This window comes from Anoplopoma fimbria, chromosome 17 (genome assembly GCF_027596085.1).
Source record: "Anoplopoma fimbria isolate UVic2021 breed Golden Eagle Sablefish chromosome 17, Afim_UVic_2022, whole genome shotgun sequence".
Lineage (NCBI taxonomy): Eukaryota > Metazoa > Chordata > Actinopteri > Perciformes > Anoplopomatidae > Anoplopoma > Anoplopoma fimbria.
Window position 1 is genome coordinate 19,235,801 of NC_072465.1, and position 23,283 is coordinate 19,259,083.

Here is a 23,283-nt window from a genome sequence, read left to right on the forward strand (position 1 = left end):
GTCTCGGTTTTAATTACTTCAAATTAGAGTGGGAAACATTTCCTGTTACATGAACTGTCACGATGATGATGACGGGCATGTGAGAAACCCTGTCATTATGTTGCCAGGAAACCAGAATGTAATCAGTCGATGGTGTCGTTCACTCTGTCCCCAATCTCTTCAAACAGGCCCGGGCCTTCATTTCCTTTATTTCACCTCCGCTCTCACTGTAATATCCTGTCTGAATTACTATGAGGTGAATGGCTTACTCGACGGTGCGACGGCGCAGGAAGTCATAGCAAAAAAATGAAAGAAGAGCCGCTGTAGAAGGAGGGAAGAGAAGTGAGGGCAACACTGGAGGAGATATTTATAGCCCGTTCAGCTCAGCTCACAGCGCTGTCTTTAAGATGCTCTTTTTTGTTCCCACCAACCCTCCTCCCTTTCTCACTTTGCTGATTCTCTTTCTCTCGCCCTGACTGTCAGCTTTCATGTGCACATGTGCCATGTTACCCGCTAGTTGAGAAGATAGAAAAGGCAGTTTAGGTTAATGGACACACAGGATGCGGCCTGGAGAAAGAGTTGTTATCCCTCACAGCTGGATCTCTACTGCCAGTTTATAGACTTAGGAACCTTAAGCTTGTGTTTTTTTTTACCACAAAAATAATTATTAACTAAACAGTTAGGGAAATATGCTGATTTGCATTCTTGCCTAGAGTAAGAAGATAATAAGCTGGAGCAAGCAGCCAGTTAGCTTAATTTAGCATAAAGACTGTAAACAAAGGGAAAAACTAGCTTGGCTCTGTCAGAAGGAGTCAAAATACAGACTGGGAGCACTAAAGCTCACTCATTGTTATATTATATCTTGTTTGTTATTTCTGTACCAGCACTGAAGTGTCAATATGTAAATTTGCCATTTTATCTGTTGACTATTTTTTGGGTAGTAGCAGTTGCCAGGCAACCAGCGGAGACTCCTGGAAGAATGCTGCGTTCCATTCAAACTGAGTTGAGCTCCCGGTCGGAAAATTCAACTATAACTCCACCTGAAGTCAGATTACCAACTTAGAAAGTTGAACAAACCCCATCAACCCTGACCTCAAAATTAAAGATGGCTGCTCAGCGCATCAACAGTAAAAAAGCTGTAGCAATATAATGTTTATTAGCACTTCTGTCTTATTTGTATCTCATTTAGTCAGTCACACATACAGTACTGTCCAATTCTATCTTTGGACATATTCATCCAATTCATATATTTGGCATAATGCAATGTTATCAACTGGTATTGCTAACAATGGCCAGCAATGACAAACCCTGATGGAGAAAACCCCATTACGTTTTACTACGTGTTGCACTGGAACAAAGTTAACTGTGATGTGTAAATGTGTAAATGGAACGCAGTAATAGTCCACTACATAACTTCCTGTAATAACAGGAACTATTCATTTTCACACTTTGGTGTTTGTACAGATTAAACAGATAAATATAAGGTGTTAATTACTGAGCTTTAGAGGTGTAGGTGGATTTTGATTTCCCTCGACAAAGATAGGCTAGAAGTTTCAACCTTTTTGAAATCTGTATGCAGTTTAATGGCTTCTGTCGGTAGCTTCATATCTATAAGTGGTGTATGGGAAGGGAAGTGGCTCAGTTTCAGTTTAAGCAATCGGAAGTGTAGCTGCACGAAATGTAGAAACCACAGCAAAGATGCCTGTGATTGTGGAAGAGGATGACGGGAAGTCTTAGGGAGAGCAAAACAAAACTAAAACAAACCGTTTCTATTCACTTGTTTTTCTACACACAATCTTTCTTCTGAAAGTAGATTGCCTTTCCATTGCTGAAAACACCATATTGAATTGCTGGGTGCGAGTGCTTGACAGGCCAAACAACAGTAACGAAGGAGGGACAGGCTAAGCGAAGGGTCAATTGTTCCCAAATACTGTAATAAGCACTTCAGATGTCTTTATATTAGAGGAAGTCTGAATAAACGTTTGTAGTAGAAAGTGTTTTCTCCTGCTTTTTTTGAAATCTTGTTAATCACCTCACAACTTATCATATTTATCTTGTGACCCTCATGTTAGGAAACATTGGTTACGGGATAACCTGCAAAATCAATCAATCTAAAAATAATCCATACTGTTTATTGTATGTTGATCAATATAATTATGACCAATTCCTCTGCATTTATTGTAATTACTACTTAAAGAGATTTTTGCATACTTTTGTGGTAAGAAATAAAAAGGACACAAGTTCTAAAGAAAAAAATATTTCAATATTTATTTGCGGTATAAACATGTCTTGTGTTGTTTCCATATACTGTACAATACATAGGGTCAATCGTGTTTCCTTCAGTAGACAGAAAGATGAAACTGCCCCGGTTAACATGCCCCTTGTTTTTATACACAGACAGATTGCATCTTCTTTTAAAAACTGTTTACAGCACAATACAAAACAGCTATTCAACGTGTGTTTGAAGCTGTAACACGATGCAAGATGCATTGTCAAAAAAATCCCTGAAAAATTCCTCACTGAGGTAACATTTTTAAAATCATTCACTTTTTCTTTCACTTTGTATTTAGCGCTGCCACCCCTCTCTCTCCTTGCTCTCGCTTGTCTTTCTCTCCCGAGCACATTTCTACTGAGATGTAGCTACAAGTTTAAGGACACAGAAACGGCCGTTCCCATGATCTGGCAAGTTTACAAACAGAGAAAATGACTTGGTTTCTCTTTCATTGTTACAAAGACACAAAAAAAAAAAAAAACACAAGAAAGCAGCTTGAAATCATCCATTTTCTTTTGGAATAGAAAAGCTCCGTACTGAAATATATTTCAATCCTAGGGTGCAAGTGATCAAGTCGGTTTCTTATTGTAAGTGGGATATAACTACAGACGAGGGAAGGCCATTCAAGCATGGTAGTATTATTTTCAACTCTGATGTTATAAATGGAGAGGAAATTTGCATATATATTCATAACATATATATACTTAGATATATATTCATATTGAAAGGCCACAGGAATAGCATAGAGCACGTTATATCAAAACAAGACAGAGAAAAACGTAATTATTCAAGCCGGGTGGTGTAATCGTCTATTGTGTAAAATAACTGGCATGCTGACCCACAGCTCTGGCTGTGTGAAGCAGTGTGTGTGTGTGTGTGTGTGTGTGTGTGTGTGTGTGTGTGTGTGGGCCTCTTTCAAGTTGGTAACGGGCACGCTGGCCCTACATTTTGGACACCCCAGGTGAAATGGTACTTCAGTCCACAAGCCATATCGAGCTGAATCTTGTATAATCATAATAGAATAGATATAGTACAAAAGAAGAAGATTTTAAAAATGTTGAGGTCTTGGATCTACAAAATACTGCAAAAAAGGTGTTTTGATATATTGCAGAGTAACAAAGAGGACCTTGTGTGACACGTTACGGTAAAACAAAGACAGCTCGCTGTCTATTATTACCATGTTCTGATTCAAAAACAGATAAACAAAGGTTTCCTTTTTTTCCTTTTTACACAATGGTTTTCTAAAGTGAGATACAAAGTATTGAACAGTCAGCATTAGAAACAAGTTAGAAAGATTATATAAGGCCAGATAAAACCAACCCTGTTCAGATTCAACTGCTGTCCTGTCTGAAACCCAGTTCTTTGTTTCTGTTTAGACCCCGTCCACATCACCGCTCTGAAACCAAACCTCTGTAGCTTGCTTTTAACAATGGGCTTCATGCAAGAACCATTCTCATGCAAACAGATTTGTTCTTAAATGTGCAAGTTATTCAAGACAATTTGTATAATTTTCCTTTTAGTTTTATTAGCAACATTACATCCAACTACAGGTTTCCCTCTGACCAGCAGGACAGAGGACATGTAGGTGGTGTGAACGTCACTCATAACACTACAAGGAGCCGTGATTCCAGTGTCATGATGTTTTTTAGCATTGGTTTTCATATCAAATCATTCCCACTTTCACAGTACACAACCATATTATTAGCCTTTTTTTTTTTTTTTTTTTTTTTACTTCTGTCACTGCTTAACCAATTCAAACTTCTTTTTACATTTCTGTCAATGAAACTCGCCCATAAACAGAGCAGAACAGGCAGCCTTATAAAGCAATTTTAAAGCACCAGATATGGAACAATCCAAACTCACCAATGTGCACGTCCTGATCTGAAGAGATTTAGGATAAAATACGTAAATGTTCTTGCATGACGCCCAGTGTAACTACAGACATTGCCATAATCTAAGTGCTGCAGTGTCGTTAGTCTCATTGGAGGAAACCTACATTTAAAGCACAAATTATGCAGCATTTGCACATTTTTGTCTCCTTTGTTAAGTGCTTCTGTTGTGGACAGGATCTCAGAAAACTCTTTAACTACATGCTGTGTACTGCTGTGTTCAGCAGCAACAGCAGTTAAAAAAACGGTCCTCATCATTCATCTTCCCACTTTGTAAAGCAACATCCAACCCGTGGTTACGTCTACTGTTAGAGAGCATACAGTACCACTGCATGCTCAGGTATAGAAAATAATATCTGTTTACTATTAGCTCAATAATATATATATTTATGTAATTTTGTGTTTAATATATCTTTCATATACCCAAGGCTTAAGGGTGAATTAACTCAGACAAACCTTTCTTTGACAAAATGGGTGATCCCTTTGCAGAAAGACCTTGCTTCTGTTTTTTTCCGGTGCAGTTATGGGACGAGAAGTTATTTAAGTAGATAAGTGCAGTCTGTAGCTGAGGCCAGTCCCAGTCAACAACACCATAATACCAACACCGAGACCAGGGTACAATCGCAGTCCCGTGTCCTACCGTCCATTGTTTTTTTTGGTAAAAGGAACCTAAAATAGGACAACAAATTGAAAAGCTTCCTCTTAGGCAAAAAGACGTAAAGTAATACAAGAGTTTTGAGGCACTTCCTTGCCAAAGGTTGCTAATAAGCTGCCCAAAAAGTTGCTCAGTAATATTAACACAACCTTAGCAATCCCCAAATGACCTCTCAGATAAGTCTCTGCCTCAAAGTACAAACGTCAGAGGTGTAAAAAACCAGTTTGGCAAAAACGGACAATATGCGACGTGATGAAATAACCAAGGAAGTTCAGTAGTGTACTTTCTAACTGAACTAATCAAAACAGCTGGTGGAAACAACTGGTACTTCTTGTAAGGCAACTGGATGAACAGTCATACGGGGAAGAAAGTAGGAACTTGCACTAGAAAACAGTTGGCCGAATGTCAACTCACCTGTAGTACGTTCACCCGAACCCAACCCCCAAATGCCCTGGTCTTGCCCGCTGCCCGTCTTTGCCCCTAACCCAACCCTCTAACCCCTGACCCTCGTCCTCGGCTCGGGGGGCCGGTTCCTGCACCCTCCCCACTCCACTGTGCAGCTGTCGGGACTCGTCGCAGCCTGGGACTGGCCTCTCCTCTCCGCTCCTCGTCTCTGAATGTCTCTTTATCTGCCTGCTTCCAGCACCGGCTTCAAGTGCCAACAAGTCAATGGCTACACCACTGTGCAAACTGCATTAGGTCATTACAAACCTAAAAGAAAAACGAAACCTAAAAAAAAAAAAAAAAAAAAAAAAAAAAAAGACAACTAGGAATATCACAATAACGTTCCTCTTTGTTGGCGTTTCCACCCTTTCTTTAGTTTTACAATCTCTTAAGCCATTGTTGGATTGAATAGATACGAGTTCTATGCGTATATATTTATATAAGGTATAGATTTGTGCGTTAATGTACACAAAAATATACAAAAATGCATAAAGACATACTGAATTTTCTGCTATGTACGTTGACATACATACAGTACATACACTACAAACATACATACTTTGTTTATGTGTTTGTTAATTCCTTGGTTTGTAAAACTCTACATTCAGTAGAGCGAGATTTCCTACAAGTAAATCCCAGATTCTCTACTTGGCACCAGTCATCTCGACCAGAGAGGCCGAGAGAAAGACAGAGAGGATGTTGTTGTCTTATAAGTCGAGCGCTGTAGATTTTTCCTATCTTTGTATGAAGCTGTCTGTCCTCCCGCGTCCTTCGCTCAGTTTCTCAGTCAGTTATGTCTCGTCGGTTTCTTTGTGACGAGACAAGTTGATCGGGGCTCTTCATCCCTCGATTTCAATCAACTCCCGTGGAGGACGCCATTGTAAACCCGTTTTTCAGTTCCCCCACCGGGTTAAAAAACACCACATTCCCTTTTTTAACGTGGCATCTGTGACCTTCCCTGCCCATCCAACGATGCTCCTTCGCCAGGCTCTCAGACAAGGAGCCTCAGGAGGCTAAAACATTCATTAAAACTGGCAGTTTCTCTCCAGTGCGGCCGCTTGTTATCGTGGTAACAACACCACCTTTAACCCCCCAAAAAAAGGAACAGTCGGCCCTACTGGTCTTCATCTGGACTCCAGTGTGTCCAGCTGAAACACATTGTGATTGGTCGGGGTGGTGAAGAAGAGCTGGTCGTGCGTCGGGGAGGCCGAGTGGTTATCACAGGGGCTGTTGAGGCCCAGCGTCCGCTCAAAGTCCAGCAGCTGGCCCATGAAGTTGAAGTTTGGGGAAATGTTCGACTTTTTCCGCTTGACAAAGTCGTACGCGTCGTTGAGTGACAGGTTGAGCTTCTGCATCAGGTAGGCCACCGTGACGGTCACCGAGCGGCTGATCCCGGCCAGACAGTGCACAAGGATGCCACACTTTTTGGAACGCGCCTCGTCTGCAGGAGATAAAAAGACCGGAAGAGGAAACCATGAGAGGTTAGATTACTGATAACACCGACTGTATGTTTCAGTCATACATTTTAGCCTTCAAATCATTGAGCTAAAGTGAATTGACCTTAGATTCTACAATTTAACTGACAATAGCAATTGTTCTAATAAAACAATATAAATAAGTAGACTTAGTATTATATTCTATTTTGTTTCTCTGTAGTTTGAATTTGCTTTTGAACTGAGATTTATTTATAACATTGGTGATATTGCAGCTGTTGTATTTTATGTATTATATATTATAATTACAGAATATCAATTACATAAATAAAACTCTGAAAACCTATTTTCTCAATTAAGTTGTTACTATGAGCGATGTTATCCTATATAACTATTTGACAACTTTATTTTACAAACTTTGAGGCACCATCGTGGCATTTAATCGAAGTAAATAAGAAATAAATAAACAAAAATAGGATAAAAGGACATCAATAATAACAACAATAATAATAATAATAAAACATCAAACTAAAATAATTATATAACTTTAAATATGATTGTTGATTATTAAATCATTACTTTTTAATGTTATAGAAAAAATTATTAATAATCACTGCCTAAAACCTTTAAAGCACTCATCTCATGTAGTTAAAACATCTCATGTTTTAACTACATGAGATGAAGTTCTTCACGTGTAAATCAAAAAAAATCTATACCTTAAACCATACCGTATTTAGTTTGTATTGAATTACAACGACCTAGCAGTCATCTGTGCAATAGAAATATAAAACATTATATAATCACAATACAACTCAACTAAAAGTCACCCACATAGTATCACACAGGCAGACTCCAATTCACAACGCTGACATTTAGACCTTTCTTTCTAAACATTTAATATATTTTTTATCCAGAGTGACCTTTCTCAATGACAGTAGAAAGACATGTTTCATTCTGCTTTCTTGCTCTCAGTCTGTAGAAAAACCTGAATAAAAAAACCCCGTCTTACATTATTAAAGGGCTACATCCATCGCCCTTCTATCAGTTACGAGCCCTTGCACTTGCATCACTGCAGGCCATTTGAGCGAGAGAGTTAAGTGCTTCTTTCCTTTCTTCCTCCTCTCTCTTTCTCTTTCATCCTCTTCTTTATCTCTCTCTGCCTGCATCTCTTGTTGTAGGATTGGGGTCAGTTGGCTCACGAGCTCAGGCTGCCAAGCGGATGCCAAATTAATTTTATATGTGATGTGGACTCACTTTCCACCACTATACAAGGCTCAGAAGTCAAATAAGTAAACCGTGGTTAATTTGTCCTGAACTGATCTTTAGAATGTGCAGCGTTACATCACTTTATTTGTGCTTTAAATGCATTATAACGCAAGAAATGTTATTTTATCTGCCTGTTAAAATGCCTGAAAACATCAAATTCTTCAATCTCTACATGTTCACACAATCATTTCAGATATTTAAGGAATCTGCAGTCTACATCAGTACATCAAGGTCACATCTGGGTCTCCTTTTCAGCCGGAGCTTCTCTCCTCTACCCATAATTACCCTGCTGTTACTAAAAAGACCTGATGTAATCCCTGCACATTACAGCCAGCCAGACTGCAACATTTAACATCAGCATGACCCGAATCTGCCACGACCTCTGGCTCTGGCATATGTCTCACTACCTCCCACCTACGCTGAAACATTTGTCTTAAAAAAGAAAGAACATGTCAGGGGTCTGGACAATCACAGAGACTGTGGTTCTCATTGACTCATCAGAGAGGGAATGTACTCATTCTCTGGGAATTTAGACAGAGGGAATGATGGGAATGACGGGAAATACTGAGAATGGGACGGGATGAGGGGCTACGTTTCTTGTGGCTTCTATTCTCAAATAATCTTTTTCCATGTGTCATTTGAAATTTGCTTTAACCCTAACACCTTTGTGATATTTAATTAATTTGTAATTAGGAATATGGAAATAAGAGCATATGTATGTCTAAATGCAGCTCAACAAATCAATTTATTTTTTTCACACGTATTCTGTTTAAAACTATTTCCATGGCAGAAATATTTTTACATGATAAAAGACTAAACTCTAGGATAAATGTACTTAGGGGGATAATGTAGGAATTACTTAACTTAACTAAACTAGTGCTGAATTGACATATTGATTGGTTGACCATTTAGGTCATTTTTTAAGCATTTCACTGGTTCCAATTCCTTAAATAGGAATATTTGACGCTTTTCTTAGTTATATGGAAGTAAAGAGAAAAATGTTTTAGGTTTTGGGTAGTTGGTTGGACAAAACAAGCAATTTGAAAATGCCATCTTGACTTCTTTGAGATTGTGTAGAGCATTTTTCACTATTTTCCGACTTTTTTTAGTTGCTGGGCAAATAGTATTCGCCAATTCATTTGATAATCATTGAACAATTTTTCATGCAAGGACACCGGATGTCCAGCTTCTCAAACTGTACAGATAGCTTCTTCTCTTTTTCATGTATGATAGTATGCGTTTTGGACAGTTGGTTGGACAAAACAAGACATTTGAAGATCTCACCTTGGATTAATCGTTTATCAAATAATGGTCTACCCGCTGTTTCCAAAAAGATCTGTTGTTACATAACATAGAGAGTTCTCTCCATCTCTACTTACCAATGAATGAAATGGCCTCGGGGAAAAACTGAGAGAGGTTCTGGCTCCAGTGATCGGAGATGGGGATCTGTTTGTACTTGAAGTCCCCTTCGTGTTCGAACATGTTGGGCAGGTTGGGCGTCACGTTGAGGATGTACTTGATGTTGTACTTGCTGAGCACATCCAGGTTGGTTGAGTCTTTGGCACAGCCCAGGAAAAGGTACGGCAGGATCTGGACAGGAAACGCTGGCTGGTTGTTGGGGAGCGGACTGCCCTCCGACTCTGTGGCGCTGCCTGGCTCACGGTCGGATTCCCCGTCTGAGCAGTCGGAGCTGATCCGAAGTCCTCCCAGGCCGAGGACGGAGGCTGGTGGTGAGCTGCTGGGACAGGAGCAGTCCAAATTGGTCTCGCAGTGCTCGGGGTACTCCGACTGGAACTTGTTGAAGCCCCCTGGAGGACGAGGAAAAGACAAATAAAGAGTCAATATTAGGATAAAAGCCAAGAAAAATCTTTTCCCTGGGTGGTATAAAAGAAAGCGCCCTGTACATAACCACAGGCGAGGTTGTGTTATACAACGTCTACAAAATGGAAGCTGAAGCCTGCATGATACAAGAGGTGGATCATGAACCTGAATGTTAAGAAATAAACCTTTCATTTGAAATAAAATAAAATATACAGAATTAAAAACAATTGACAGAAATATTTTTAGACGGTTAATAACAAGCACATATTATGCTTTTAAACAGAGAAATCTACTAAGACATATTTTACCATTGTTAAATAATACTCCTACTGCTGTTTACACATATTCTATAAAGCAGCCAGGTGTAGTGGAGGCTTACATAACTACAATTTATATCATATAAAGATGAATAAATCATAAACAGTATTCAAGTTGCCATTTATATTTTAAATGGTGTTCTACAATTAAATAAAAATCAACAAAAATATATAGATTTTAAAAAAAAATTGAAAATGCAGTTATTGCAGCCATGTCACCTTTTTTTTATACTCTACTACATATTCATATTTTTTTCGGACAAATGAGAGGAGATTAAGGTGATATTAACGTCATTGTGACTAAGCAAACAGGCCGGACAGATGTGCTCCATTGAGAAAAGCTGAGCCCTGGGGAGACCGCGCAGCAGAGCAGGACACTCAGCACTCAGCGCAGTGGACTTTTTGTGAATGGCAGCTCGGCTTACGACTCAAGTGAAACATGTCTTTCATTCTCAGAAATCAAACACGTTAACATCTTCAAATGCTTCAACATTTTCTACGATATACATTTTTTTTTTGATTTTTTTTTTTGCTCTTGAGAATTATTCAGAGTGTGTCGCTGTCTCATCGTTTCCTTGTTCATTCATGAAAAAAAAAAAAAAAAAAAAAAAAAAAAAAAAAAAAAAAAAAAAAAAAAAAAAAAAAGAAGCCAGTCTTTTCCTGAAGGAGCACACAACATGGCGGGGCCATTTTTGCAGCATTTAATTGAAAACATATTTGACCCAGCTCCATTTATTGAGACCAGGGACACCATTGAACGATCCTTTACATTACCCTTTCATTCAAGCGGTTCTGTCCTCATTAGAATTAAAAAATGAGACAATAAAAAAAATGTCGGCATTAAGTCCAATGTCAAACTTCATTGAGACTTCACAGAGCTCACGTGTTTTACATCGTTTCTATAAGCCTATAATAACTGTGGTGAAAATGCTGCGCTATAATAGTCGATATTACAGCTGCTTCATAGTTCATAATGATTAAAACACCAACTCTAGTCTGTAGACAGATGACAACAGCTGGATTTATGTGAAGTGTCGTCACACTGTGACACTTAAATATCCATACAAGCTATGTAACAATCTATAATAAGGTCGTATGCCATAACGAGTGGCTTGTCAAATGTGAAGATGCCTTTTACCAAAATAAAAGCGCCCCCAAAATCTCAAGCATTTTGCTTCAGATACATCAAAGGAGCCCAGAAAAGGGATGAAACATGGACATACGTATTGAATTAATAAAAAAAAAAAATCAACCAGATAAATCATAACATGTATGCTGTTGTTTAAGCGTTAAACTTTTACTGCTTGGCGGAAAAAAAAAAAAAGACCCATTGAGAACAGCCCCACATCCTGTAATTACACTCAGTTAATTAGATCAGAGTGGAATTAAACAATTTGTCTCTCAGTCAGTCTGAGTCTTTCTTTTTTTTTCTTTATGAATTAAAGCGAGCAGGCTCCTTCATCCTATCTTACCCTCCAGGTAGAAAGCCTTGCACCCGTCGTCCCGCAGTTTCTGCAGCAGCAGCCCGAGCACGGAGCTCCCCAGCCCGGACTCCTGCCGCTCCGGGGTCGCCTCGTCGTACAGGACCACCACGTCCGTCTTGCACCTCTTGACGAATTTCTCCTTGTCCTCGTTGTTGGGGATGATGGAGCGGATGGGGAGGTTGCCCTTCTTCAGCCTCCGCAGCATGAGGCCCGGGATGGCCAGGTTGATGGCCGACTCGATGTGCGAGGACTCGTACAGCTCGTGGGCTCTGCAGTCCAGCAGCAGCAGCGCGCCGGCCCCGGACTCCAGCTCCTCCTGCAGCCACTCCACGCTCTTACTGGAAACCATCATCATAGTCACGATCACAACAGAGTCTCTGCGCAGATGGTTTATTCTCATCAGGGAACCGTTCGTCCGCCCGGCCCCCGGTGTGACATGAAATCAGAGACGCGTCGGGCCGGAAAAAGGAGACAAATCACGGCGTAAAACTCCTGCTGCTGCTGCTGGTCCTGGTCCTGGTCCTGGTCCTGCGTACGCGCACACACACACACACACACACACACACACTTCCACACACACACACTCACTCACACTTCCAGACACACACTCACACACACACACATCCAGCACGCACGCACGCACGCACGCACACACCGATGCCCCTCAGGTTTGAGCAGGAAACTTGGAACATGCAGAGGTTTTCTTTAACCTCCTTCCTTCAGCCTGATAGATGTGGAGGTTTCATTCCAGCCCATTGACGTCCATTTCTCTCTCTCTCTCTCTCTCTCTCTCTCTCTCTCTCTCTCTCTCTCTCTCTCTCTCTCCAACTTTAAAGGCGTCAGCAGACCCACACTAAAAAAAAAAAATGTTAAAAAAAAAAATAGAAGAAAAAAAAAAAAAAAGACCCCAAAAAGCTGTGTCGTTAGTGTGTGAGGCGGTGCGTCCCGGATGAGTCGCCGTCGCTACAGCTCATGGTCACTGTTGTTATTTGACATGCTGGCCCGTGGAGCGCCTCTGGTTTGTCATTTCCACTGGATGCGTTAAAGAGGCTCTGCGGGCTGGTCATTGAGACGAGGGAGGAGCGGAGAGATTTAAAGGCGCAGAGCTGCTACAGGTTCACACCAGCTCAGGCTGCTCTCACCACATTCAGAACCATTCATTGATGCTCTGTCTTTACAGTATGGTGTGATTTTGAATGACACATTTGAGGTAGGAATCTGCAAATAAAAGTTAAATAACAGTTCAATTTCTACACAGACGAGTGTTCAGATAATGGAACTGCACTTATTTACAATCACATTTTTTTTTTATATATATATATATATATATATATATACAGTACCAGTCAAAAGTTTGGACACACCTTCTCATTCAACTGCTTTGAAGAATCTAAAATATAAAACATATTCTGGTTTGTTGAGCATTTGTTTGTTTACCACATAATTCCATATGTGTTCCTTCATAGTTTGGATGTCTTCAATATTAATCTACAATGTAGAAAAAAAAAAAAATAAAAATAAAGAAAAACCATTGAATGAGAAGGTGTGTCCAAACTTTTGACTGGTACTGTGTATATATATCTATATATATATATAGATATAGATATATATAGATATATATACATAGTGTGATTGTAAATATGTGTAAATTGTCCCTGTGAATCCTAAATAACACTTTTGAGGTTGTTAAATAACACTGGACCCTTTTGCCCTATGGCCTACTTTCCTTTATATCACTAAAGTTACAATGCTTTTATTAATACTTTTACCTCACTAATGCTTTCAAAATATTAATGAGAATTAGAAAAACAATCATGTCATATCCTTTTGTACTTTGCGATGAGTTTCCAGGGTGAATAATCAACATTCAAATGTGCTACAGTTGATATGCCGAGCATTAATATAGCAGCATACAGCATTAAATATAATTAATATAGCAGCATACAGCATTAAAGATATGGTGGAGTAATGTCTCCCTGAGCAGAGATTGAAGTCTTTTCTCCTTTTGTGTGTGTTGTAATCCAAGCTTCTCTGTGCTTTGTTTACGTAGCCGGGCTGCACATGCCTTTTAGTGCATATTTGTGAATGTGAGTCCATGTGAGAGTGTGGCACCGGCTAGCTCACGGCCACCGCCCCGCTCTGCGCTCATGCTGTGGTTACACATCATAACGCCGTCTCAACCCACAGTGTTGTTGCGTAGGGCCCACCATTCGGTTCCCCCTCAGGTAAACACTGTTAGCTCTGTTTTGCATATGTTTGCAATGTTAGCACTTTTGGCACCGTTAGCCGCCAACTTGACCATCGGAATGTCGAGAGGCGTTTGGCGGCAATAGACATTTTTGAATAAAAAATTGAGCAACTTTAACATTTACATTTCTTTCTTTAAAAGATATTCTCAATGTTTTAGTTTTTTTTTTTATTCAACCCATGATAAACCACGTTCATCCATTCATCCATAATTCAATCACACTTCCACACATTTGCTTACCAATCAATTACTGGACACATTCCTAACTGAAAATTGGCCTTTTCCCACTAACTGGACAGCACCAAACGAGTGACATAATACTAGTTTGTCTACTAGGCTCATTTTCAAAGTTTTAGAGTATTATGTAATTATTTGTTACAGCTAAAAAATTTTTTTAAAAAAATGCAGATAGAAAAACTTGTTTCTTCCTCACTCCTTTATTCTATTTCTCTGTAACTCTCTTCACTATTATTTAAATAAAGCTGAATTATTTTAATTTAGATTGTCTAATGTAAAAAACTTTTTTAATGGTGCTGCATAAATATAATTATAATTATTTCTTATTACTATTATTAATTCTGGGTGTAATGATGACATATGTAGAATATTTAGATTTTGTAAGAGCTCAATGGTGCTGGTGTACCTGCTGCTGTGGGTCATCACATACGTTTCACCATGAATGACCTAATAAGGCATCAGCAGGTTGTGACAGAGGCAGAGAGGAGGAAAAGAGGAGCGTTTGATTTCCTCACAGCTGCAGAAAGGAGGAGTGGGGGATGCACCAGCTGCAGACAATGGCTCTTTATCCCCCCCAGTGACTTATACACACTCAGACACACACACAAACACACACACACACGCCACACTAACAAAACACAGACATACATGCACACACACACACAAGAACACAAACAGACACACACACACTTTAGGGCTCTTGTGTTTCCACTCCCTTCATGGACAACAACAGGCTCTCTTAGAGATGTGTAGCCACTTTGTGTGTCTGTCCAGTAGTAAACACAAACTATCATCACTTACTTTTAACTTTCATGACTGAGGACTCAAACTTATGATGAAGCTCTATCAGTTTGTTTGATTTAGTGTTTGAAAGGATGATAACATGTTGCTTTCGAAGTACAAAGAGAGTGTCTAGTAAGAACATCTGGTTGCATCTGTGTCACACTGAATTCAATTCATTTTTGGGGTTCCTGTATCAGATTGTTTGATGAAATGCTTATCTCTAAGAGGAGGAGGAGGAGATTGTGAGGTCAGGGCAAAGATAGCAACATGAACAATGAAAAGCATGTTTTTTAGAAGTAGCATCATACTAGCTCGCCAAATACAATTGGCTGGTTTCTACGCAATGTTGACAGGCAACAGATAAGCTCTCAATTTTGCATTTAGCACCTTTAACAAGCTGGATAAGAGGCGTTCACTCAGTGTTGCTGTCAATTAGCTCAAGTGGCCAACCGCAGTACTACAACAGGAACATCTCAGGCACACAAAGCATTTCAACACCTGACCACCTTTTAGAAAAAAACTGTTGTCAAGACACCTGAAACTGCAGTATTACTCTTTGTAATACTATATATATGTTTTCCATATCCCCTTTATTCTACATTGGCAAATACTTCCCAGAGCTTAGAAAAGTGAAAATGAATGTTACGTAATTCCAATATAAAGTCTATGGGCAGAGCGTGAGTGAGTGGGATAGGGAAGGAAAACAATTGGGCTTCACAATGCGGACGCAAACTTTCTTTTGGCTTAGGCAAACAATTTTCATTCAAATGATTGGGTGCTAATTTGTCCTGTATCCAGTTATTTTACTACATTGATGGAGCATTTTGTGTGTTTTCATTAATTATTCTGACTGGTTTCTAACTGTCGGTCAAAGCAACAGTCTTAATATATTATATTTGTTCCAGTTTTGACGTGGCCCCTCTCAGGTCGTCTAAACTCTAAATTGGCGGGTTGTTGGTGGCAAATCTAAAACGACAGTAACCTGGCAACATAAGCAAACAGTCTTTTTTCTCATCTTCTGTCTTCGGATTTTGATTGAAATGTTGCTAAATCCTGATTGGAGCTCAGCAGCACGTGACATCATTTTGTTCAGGTTGAGCCACATTGAAAAGCTGATTGAGAAAATACGTTGTCAGTTTCTTTATTTGGTATTTCTTCATAACAGTTGGAGGTAACAAGCAGGGTGAGTTATGTAATAAAAGCAGGATAAGACAAATGAGCTTATGTAACGATTATGACGTTTTCAACGCTATCTGAACAACAAAAGACATGAGCTCATCAGCAGCTTTACCCATCATCGTGAGTCTACTTGCTCATACATGCATCAACAGCCTTTAATCTGCCATTTTTGAAAGGAGAGAAGCTTTCAGATTGCCTTTGTACACACATTTCCTGTTTCACAATACATCTAGTCTGTGTCACAGTCAAGTCTTTAGAAAATAACCCTCCTCCTTTCTCCACTACACTTGAGGGTTTTAATCAGCTTTATCATTCTCATATTGAAATGGAATATGAATAACTGTCTGTACAGTGTAACCTAATCAAACAGAAAAAGCAATATATGCAATATGAATCTATTCTCTGTTGACACAGAGACGCCTTCACTGATGGAAAAGATCCTTCTGCCAGTTGGAGGAGCCCTTTATTCCATCTTAAATCTATACTCCAGAATGGTAATGTCATTTTCTGAAGCCTGTTGTTGAGATGAGCACAAAGTCCCTTATTCCCATTCGTAAATCTAAGAACAGGAAGTGAGCCACTCCGTCTGTATGAAGTGTTGTTTCTCTGAATGAAAAGCCACATACCAAAAATATTACACAAACCCATGCAGCGCCTAAAAAACAAGTCCAAAGATAAATCTTATTATGTGAAGATTTTTGGGGGGGAGGGGAAGTGTTGTTAGCTAGGGTTTAGAGATTGACAAAACAGATGAGGAGCAGTTTTTGTTCCTCAGGAAGAAGTGGCTTTACGATTCTACATCCTCCTAAACTGCACCTATAAACACTTTCTCAGACTGTCTCGTTTTTTGAATCCTAAAAAGTAAAGTCAAACTAAAATTATAAACATATAAATATTTGTTTTCACTTGTGTAGTGTTATTTAAAAAAGAAATGTAATTAGCAAAAATACATTTAAGTTTTATTAACTTTTCTACCTCAATAGCATTTTGCAGTGACAGACAATGTTGGTTCTGATAATTTGAATGCTGTCAGTAGCTTTGCTGATGACAAAATGAAAAGTGATGATTTGTGGGAATCACTACGATATCTACTTTAACGTGCGATACATTAACTGTCTGACATTTTATTTAAGTGTCAGAATTCTCATAAATCGACCACATCGTAGAAATCTAAATGGTTACATCAAAACTTAATAGTGTGACATAATAGCAGGATGAAAATTCTAACAGCTTTGAGTCTCGCTCATAATTGCCAACATCACCACTGGTAGGTGTGAAATGCATTCTGGGATACTTGTCTACCCACAAGCATAAACGCCTGAGCAATCGAGCAGATGTATCACAATTATTCAATTAGGGGGAGAAACGTTATGAGGGCAACGTCTTGCTCGACCACTTTTTGTCTTTTTAAAACTAAACTTATACTCATATAGTCCCTGCAATCAGGTGGTGATATTGAAGCAGCCTTTATAAATTATTTTACCATTTTCAACAACTGATAAAAAGAAGTAAAAAAAAAATTGGTTCGGTTCAGACAAACTCTGTCAATCCAAGCAGGAGTCTGAATGTTTATAAATGAAAGAAACATGAAGCCATTGAGCTAAAATGAAAAGACAGGCTAAGGTGTGTTGAATGGACCTGCTTAGCCCACTGTCTCCAGCTAAACTTTAAATTAGCTAAAAGTAGGGTTGTACTGTTGTTGAAATGCCAAACTGAGCAAACTAAGCGTCAAAATGAGCAGTTTGCCAGCCAGCACCCCTTACGCTAGTTAGCTGATCGGAGACAATTTGACTGTGGTGAAGAGACGTTCGCAAAGGAGCCGCATCGAAGTGTCGGTTTTATGCACCCTCATTTAAATCATGTAGAGTAGTGCAAGTGGCTGTTTCGTGACTCAATCTAAGAGGTTAGGTTGTGTAGAAATGCAGGAAATTTGTTTTAAATCACATTTTTGCTCCCCATTTTAGGACTTAACCCAAAAGACCACACGACTGAACTCCCAAAGCATCCTCTAGAGGCTTTAGGCTTAGACAGTCTTACTATAAAATATGCACAAAAGCTGCAGTGTCATTATAGTTATAGTCTTTAGAGAAAAAAAAGTGCACTTCGGACAGTGAATGGGGGATTAATCTGAGCTCTGTGTATGCTTGCCAAAAAAGCAAAAGCACCTATTTAGCAATATTTCATATTCAAAGCGACCTACATATAGATAATCAACGAATATCTGTGACACCGGTGTAATCACAATCTTATTAACCGGTGGGAAAATGTACCCACACTGGCTTCTCTACTGTGGACTCGTCTGGGCCTTCTTACTCATGAACAGCTTTAAACTGATCATTTCTGAACCAGAAAATCTGCCCACATGCCTGGAAAATCACCCTGGGTTGTATCCAGTATTCACAAAAACTCTCTTATTCATTGTCAGTGGAGCGGCTCCAAAACCTTTCTTTTTACAGATTAAAATGTTCTTGATTCAAACCTCTCCAGAGATTTGAACGTCATATTCACACGACTGAAATGTTCCTGTTCATTAAGACGACATTTGTAGCTCAAATCCTGATAAAAAATGTATTTTGTGCCCCGTCTGTCATTATTATATAAATGTGCTACATATACATAATTATTCTTTATAAAGGAAACTAGGGAAATACCAACCAGGCACTAAACTATGTTTTTAGTTTTTGTCTGAGGTCTCTCTAAGGCAGACTGTGGTTTAAACCCACTCACCTCAGTGACTGAGTGAGGTGGCCACCCCTCTCCCACGCTAACGCTGGCATTTCCTCTGCTGTTTCCTTTGCCCCAAACACGCAGGTTGCCAACACATAAAACACAGGCCTGGAAAATGTATCACAGCACTTTGTCTGTCTCTGTTCAGTCGCTCTGTGATTTGTGTCTATTTATTAATCACAAACATATGCAGGAACAGAGATTGTTATAGTTATGGCTTGATGGTTAAATGCTTTAGGTTTTCATATGGTGACTTATTTAGTCATACTTTTTTCAAGATGTTTATAGTACTTTGAATAGGAAAAAAAGCACAACAAAGGTACTTTTACTGTGTATGCAAGGCTATTGTAGTGCTTTACAGTACAGAGTACTGAAGTGGATTTCATTACATTAGATTACACAGTACAACAATGCTTTTCTGCTCCTGACAATTTCCATATGATCTTATTTTCTATAAAGCTCCTGACAATGAGATTCCGTTTGTAATTTTTATATGATCTTATTTTCTGGGAGAATAAAAAAGAAGAAATTGAAGTAAAATCTTTAATTTGTATAAGAAAAATGTCTGCACACTGAGATATCTGGCTAACAAAAAAGACAGGAAGTGATTGTAATTTTTATTTCTTTTTCTTACATCTGAATGTTCAAATGGGTTCAGAGTCAGATTTCAATTATGGCAGTAATTGCAAGGGATACAATTTTAAACAAAGAGCTTCGTTGTCTGATTTCCTCTGGTGAGTTGTTCCAAAATCAGCTGTTGACAATTTTGATAATGAAATAATTGTTTTAGGTAATTTATCAAGAAACAACTAAAAATGTTAAAGCTTCTCAAATATGAGGATTTGCTGATCATCTCTTCTTTACATCATCGTTTGTTGACTATATCTTTGGGTATTGGACTGTCGGTTGGACAAAAGGAACAATCGGACAACACGGGGCTATGGGAACTTGTGATGGACGTTTATCAATGGATCTCTGACAATTTACAGACTAAACCAAAATCAAAATCAACATAAATTCATAATGAAAATCATGACCTCAACCCACACATTTTGAAATGTTACAAAGGTTCTGGTAGCATGACATGATCAAAATAAAGTTTGGTATCAAAGGTGATACTTGTGTGGGGAAATTTAGCAAAGAACATCATTGCCAACAACCAGAAACAGCTAAGGCGCTGATGTGGTGTGATGTTTCACCTCGGACAAGTGTGATAAATAACAGAACAGTTTCTCAAATGTAGCTGCCTAAAAACCTCTGGGAGGAGACTGATGGGTGAACTGGTGGAGCACTCACCGTGTAAAAAGTCAAAAGGAGGCCAGTGTTAATGCTGATGTCTTCAAGTGTGTGAGCACTGACCCCTATTAATTTTTCAGAAATCCTAGAGATAGAGAAGTGTGACAGTGTGTGCATGAAGTGTACATTCTGTATGTATTGTGTGTTTGTGTGTCCATTGAACGGTGTCGAAATCATGCTTACACTGTGAACTCCGATCAACAGAGAAGTCTCTCAGCTGAATGCATTATTAAAGACCAAACCAGAAAAATGGAGAGAAACAGAGAGACTACCACAACACAAAGAAAAGAAAAGGACAGACAGAGAGACAACGATCTTGAGGGAGAATGGATTTAAAGTGGAGCTGGCTGAGTGACAATGATGGAAATCAGTTTACAGAGTGTACATCTGAATCAAATCTCCTCAGTCTAGCAGTAATCATGAGAGAAAACAACTGAATGAAACATGCAATCCTTCACCGCCAACACTGTACCCTAAAATAATACACCTAAATACTGCTAATCAGCTGCTTTGTTAAATATGTGGCAATGTTTTATCCAATCTAAATGTATCATCCTCAAGGGGAGATACCAGAGGTGAATAGGGTAAAATATTTTTTTTCAAGCTTTCTTAAAGAAATGCGTTTAAATCAGCAAATGAGGCTTTATCTTATTAAATATGAGCTAGTTTGCATAACTTCAACGCTACACTTGTTGAATCCTTTCATCGGCAAACCAACAGAGTATGTCTGCACTTCATCAATTGTAGGGTGTAGATTTGAGGGCTGCCATTTTTTAAATTTTGGTTGAAAATTGTTTGTGCAGGATGTCCAGTGTTGCATTAGTGATGATTCTCTTTGACCAATCAGTGGTCTGCACCTTCTAGTAACAGCTTAGTTTGTTTGGAACCTCAACCACATTGGTACCAAAAAAAAAAAGTACCAGTTACTATCTACTAACTTTTGCCAATGGAAAACCAAAAATAAATAACTTGAGTAGAGCGGTGCCGTACCACACAGTGGAAATGTGGTATTAGAGCATAATGAGGCCTTTACACTTCACAGAAGTCATAGGAAGCAGGTCAGGGTGACGAAGCAGAGGACTTGGACATGGAAACAAGGTCTTTTGTCCAGTGTGTAGTTGCTTTATTTAAGATTTTGATTAAAGTTACGGATTCCACCACTTTTTCATGATTGTTCATGACATTTTGTTCATACATTGATGGTTCCCAAAGGATGAATCCTTTGTTAATACCCTGACTTTTCCTCTAGCGCCACCAACAGGGGAAATTTTAGGTGATGCACATTATACCTGCTAAATATTAGCATGATAGCCTGCAATTAGGTCAAAACACCACAGTCTTTCAGTACTGCCTTACAAAGCAGCTAGCGTGGCAGCTGTCGACTCTTGTTTTAAAGTTTTTACATCCCATCTTGTGTTTCATATCACTGTTGATTCCTACAATATTAGTAAAATAAGAGCTTTGAGTTGCATTGGAGTGCATTTGCTAAGACAAATAAATTGTATATAAACATTATTTTAAAGAAAAAAGGTTGTCACAGCAAGGTTAGAGAACAGAGTAATTTCAGCGCCTCTTTGATTCCATCACGCTTTAGTAAGGCTGAAGAACTGGTTCTTGCCAAAAAACGAAAAGTCTACAAACCATTATGGAACAGGTAGAAACACGGACCGTCAAAGGGTTAACAGTAGAAATCCACCCTAAAACTGAGTCACCCAACCTGTCCTCTAAATCACTGTTCTGCTCTTTAAGCCTGGAGCCGATCCAGAAAACACATTTAACTGGTTTTATTCCCAGTTTGGGTGAGTATTTAATAAATCGGTCAACCAACAAGACAAAAGCCACATTAATTCTGCTAGACTCTTTATTTGAACTCTTGAATCGTTTTTAAACCACCTGTACGCCTACTGTATCTTATCAACCTGCAGAGCAAACACACTGTAAAGACGTAAACCAGATTGTAAAAGCAGAGGTGAGTCATCGTGCGTTAACTCCTTCCTCAATTTTCCCTCACACACACACACACACACACACACACACACACACACACACACACACACACACACACACACACACACACACACACCTTCAACCTCACCCCATTATATTACTGTGACAGCTGAGAGGCAGGGTAAAAGACAGATGGTCGAAGGTGTCCAAATAAAACACTAAAGATCTGTTCTGTCTCATGAAGAATTTCACTTTCCCCCTCTCTGTTTCAGCTCCAGAGAGAGTTGTCTCACAACATTAATCCAGCTATTTTGGAGCAAATAGAAACAACATCATAACTACTGCTGTTACATAAATACAATAAAGGATGTGAATAGTCAAGATTTAGGTTTGTAATATGTGGAAGTGAAAAATCTGTTTGGATGTGAGTTGGCATTCGCCTGTGTCTGTGCTCAACTTCTCCTCTCCTCATCCTTCTGTGTCTGCGAGTGCAGACTTCAAAGTACTTCAAAGCTTGCGGGTCTTTCCTCCATAAAGGCGGCCAAACAGTGAGTAGAGTTCCCTCATAATCAGTAAACAGAATATGAAACTGGGAGACAATACTAGGGCTGAACCGAATCGTTGGAAGCTTTCGCAGCTTCATTCACAAAGTTGGCATTCAAATTCTAAATTAACATTTGAATTCTGCTGATCTTCCACTTGAACTTAAGCAGTGATTTGACTATAAACTTATGAAACATATGAAAAGGTTAAACTGAACGTGAGAAAGTTCCCAAAAATTATAATTTGAATGAAGTGTTGACAATTGGCTCCATGAGACTACAAAACGTTATCAAGAAGAACACTAGTCTTATTGTAGCTTCATGGTGGTGATGTGAAATCATGCCACGCTAGGATTAGTTCGTTGATGGCGTAACGTTAGTTTTTCATGATTGCATTTATGCTTGGAAAACTATAAAAGTGGTGTTCCTTAGTGAAGATTATTGTGCTGAACGAAACATCTAACATATAGCTTATTTTATCGGAATAACCCAAAAAATTCCAATCAAAAAAATTCCAATGTCTTCTAGACAAAGGGAACCAGTGTGATGCCAACTTCCTGGTTGGCCAGAGCACTTAATACAGTTATAAGAGTGTTATGTAAGCATGATACACACCCATTCAGGTAAGTGTTATTCAAGAAAGCAACTTAAGGTGTAACAACCATGTTATCTGGATCTTAGACACGTTCTTAAACTACGTTTCTGCCTTAAATCGTGGGTGTGTGTCAGAGCACTCAACCTTTAGAGAGGCAGGTGATTTTCAG

The 23,283-nt window shown here is 39.0% G+C and overlaps 1 protein-coding gene across 1 annotated transcript; it reads right to left on the bottom strand.

Moving 5' to 3' along the window:
* Nucleotides 1-5,533: 5,533 nt before the first annotated feature.
* dusp7 (dual specificity phosphatase 7) lies at nt 5,534-12,333 on the bottom strand. Its single transcript, XM_054617542.1, has 3 exons — nt 11,549-12,333; nt 9,318-9,746; nt 5,534-6,680 (listed from the first exon to the last, which is right to left on the bottom strand). Exons 1-3 carry the CDS (start codon nt 11,958-11,960, stop codon nt 6,364-6,366), a joined length of 1,158 nt encoding a protein of 385 aa, XP_054473517.1. The 5' UTR covers nt 11,961-12,333; the 3' UTR covers nt 5,534-6,363.
* Between the last annotated feature and the right edge of the window lie 10,950 nt (nt 12,334-23,283).

What these genes read in the sequence shown, in the direction of transcription:
- dusp7 (XM_054617542.1), bottom strand. Translation starts at nt 11,960, where the DNA reads ATGAGAATAAACCATCTGCGCAGAGACTCTGTTGTGATCGTGACTATG. An exon ending in CAAGGCTTTCTACCTGGAGG is followed by an intron (nt 9,747 to 11,548) that starts GTAAGATAGGAT and finishes CTCGTCCTCCAG; the next exon opens with GGGGCTTCAACAAGTTCCAG. An exon ending in CGAGGCCATTTCATTCATTG is followed by an intron (nt 6,681 to 9,317) that starts GTAAGTAGAGAT and finishes TATCTCCTGCAG; the next exon opens with ACGAGGCGCGTTCCAAAAAG.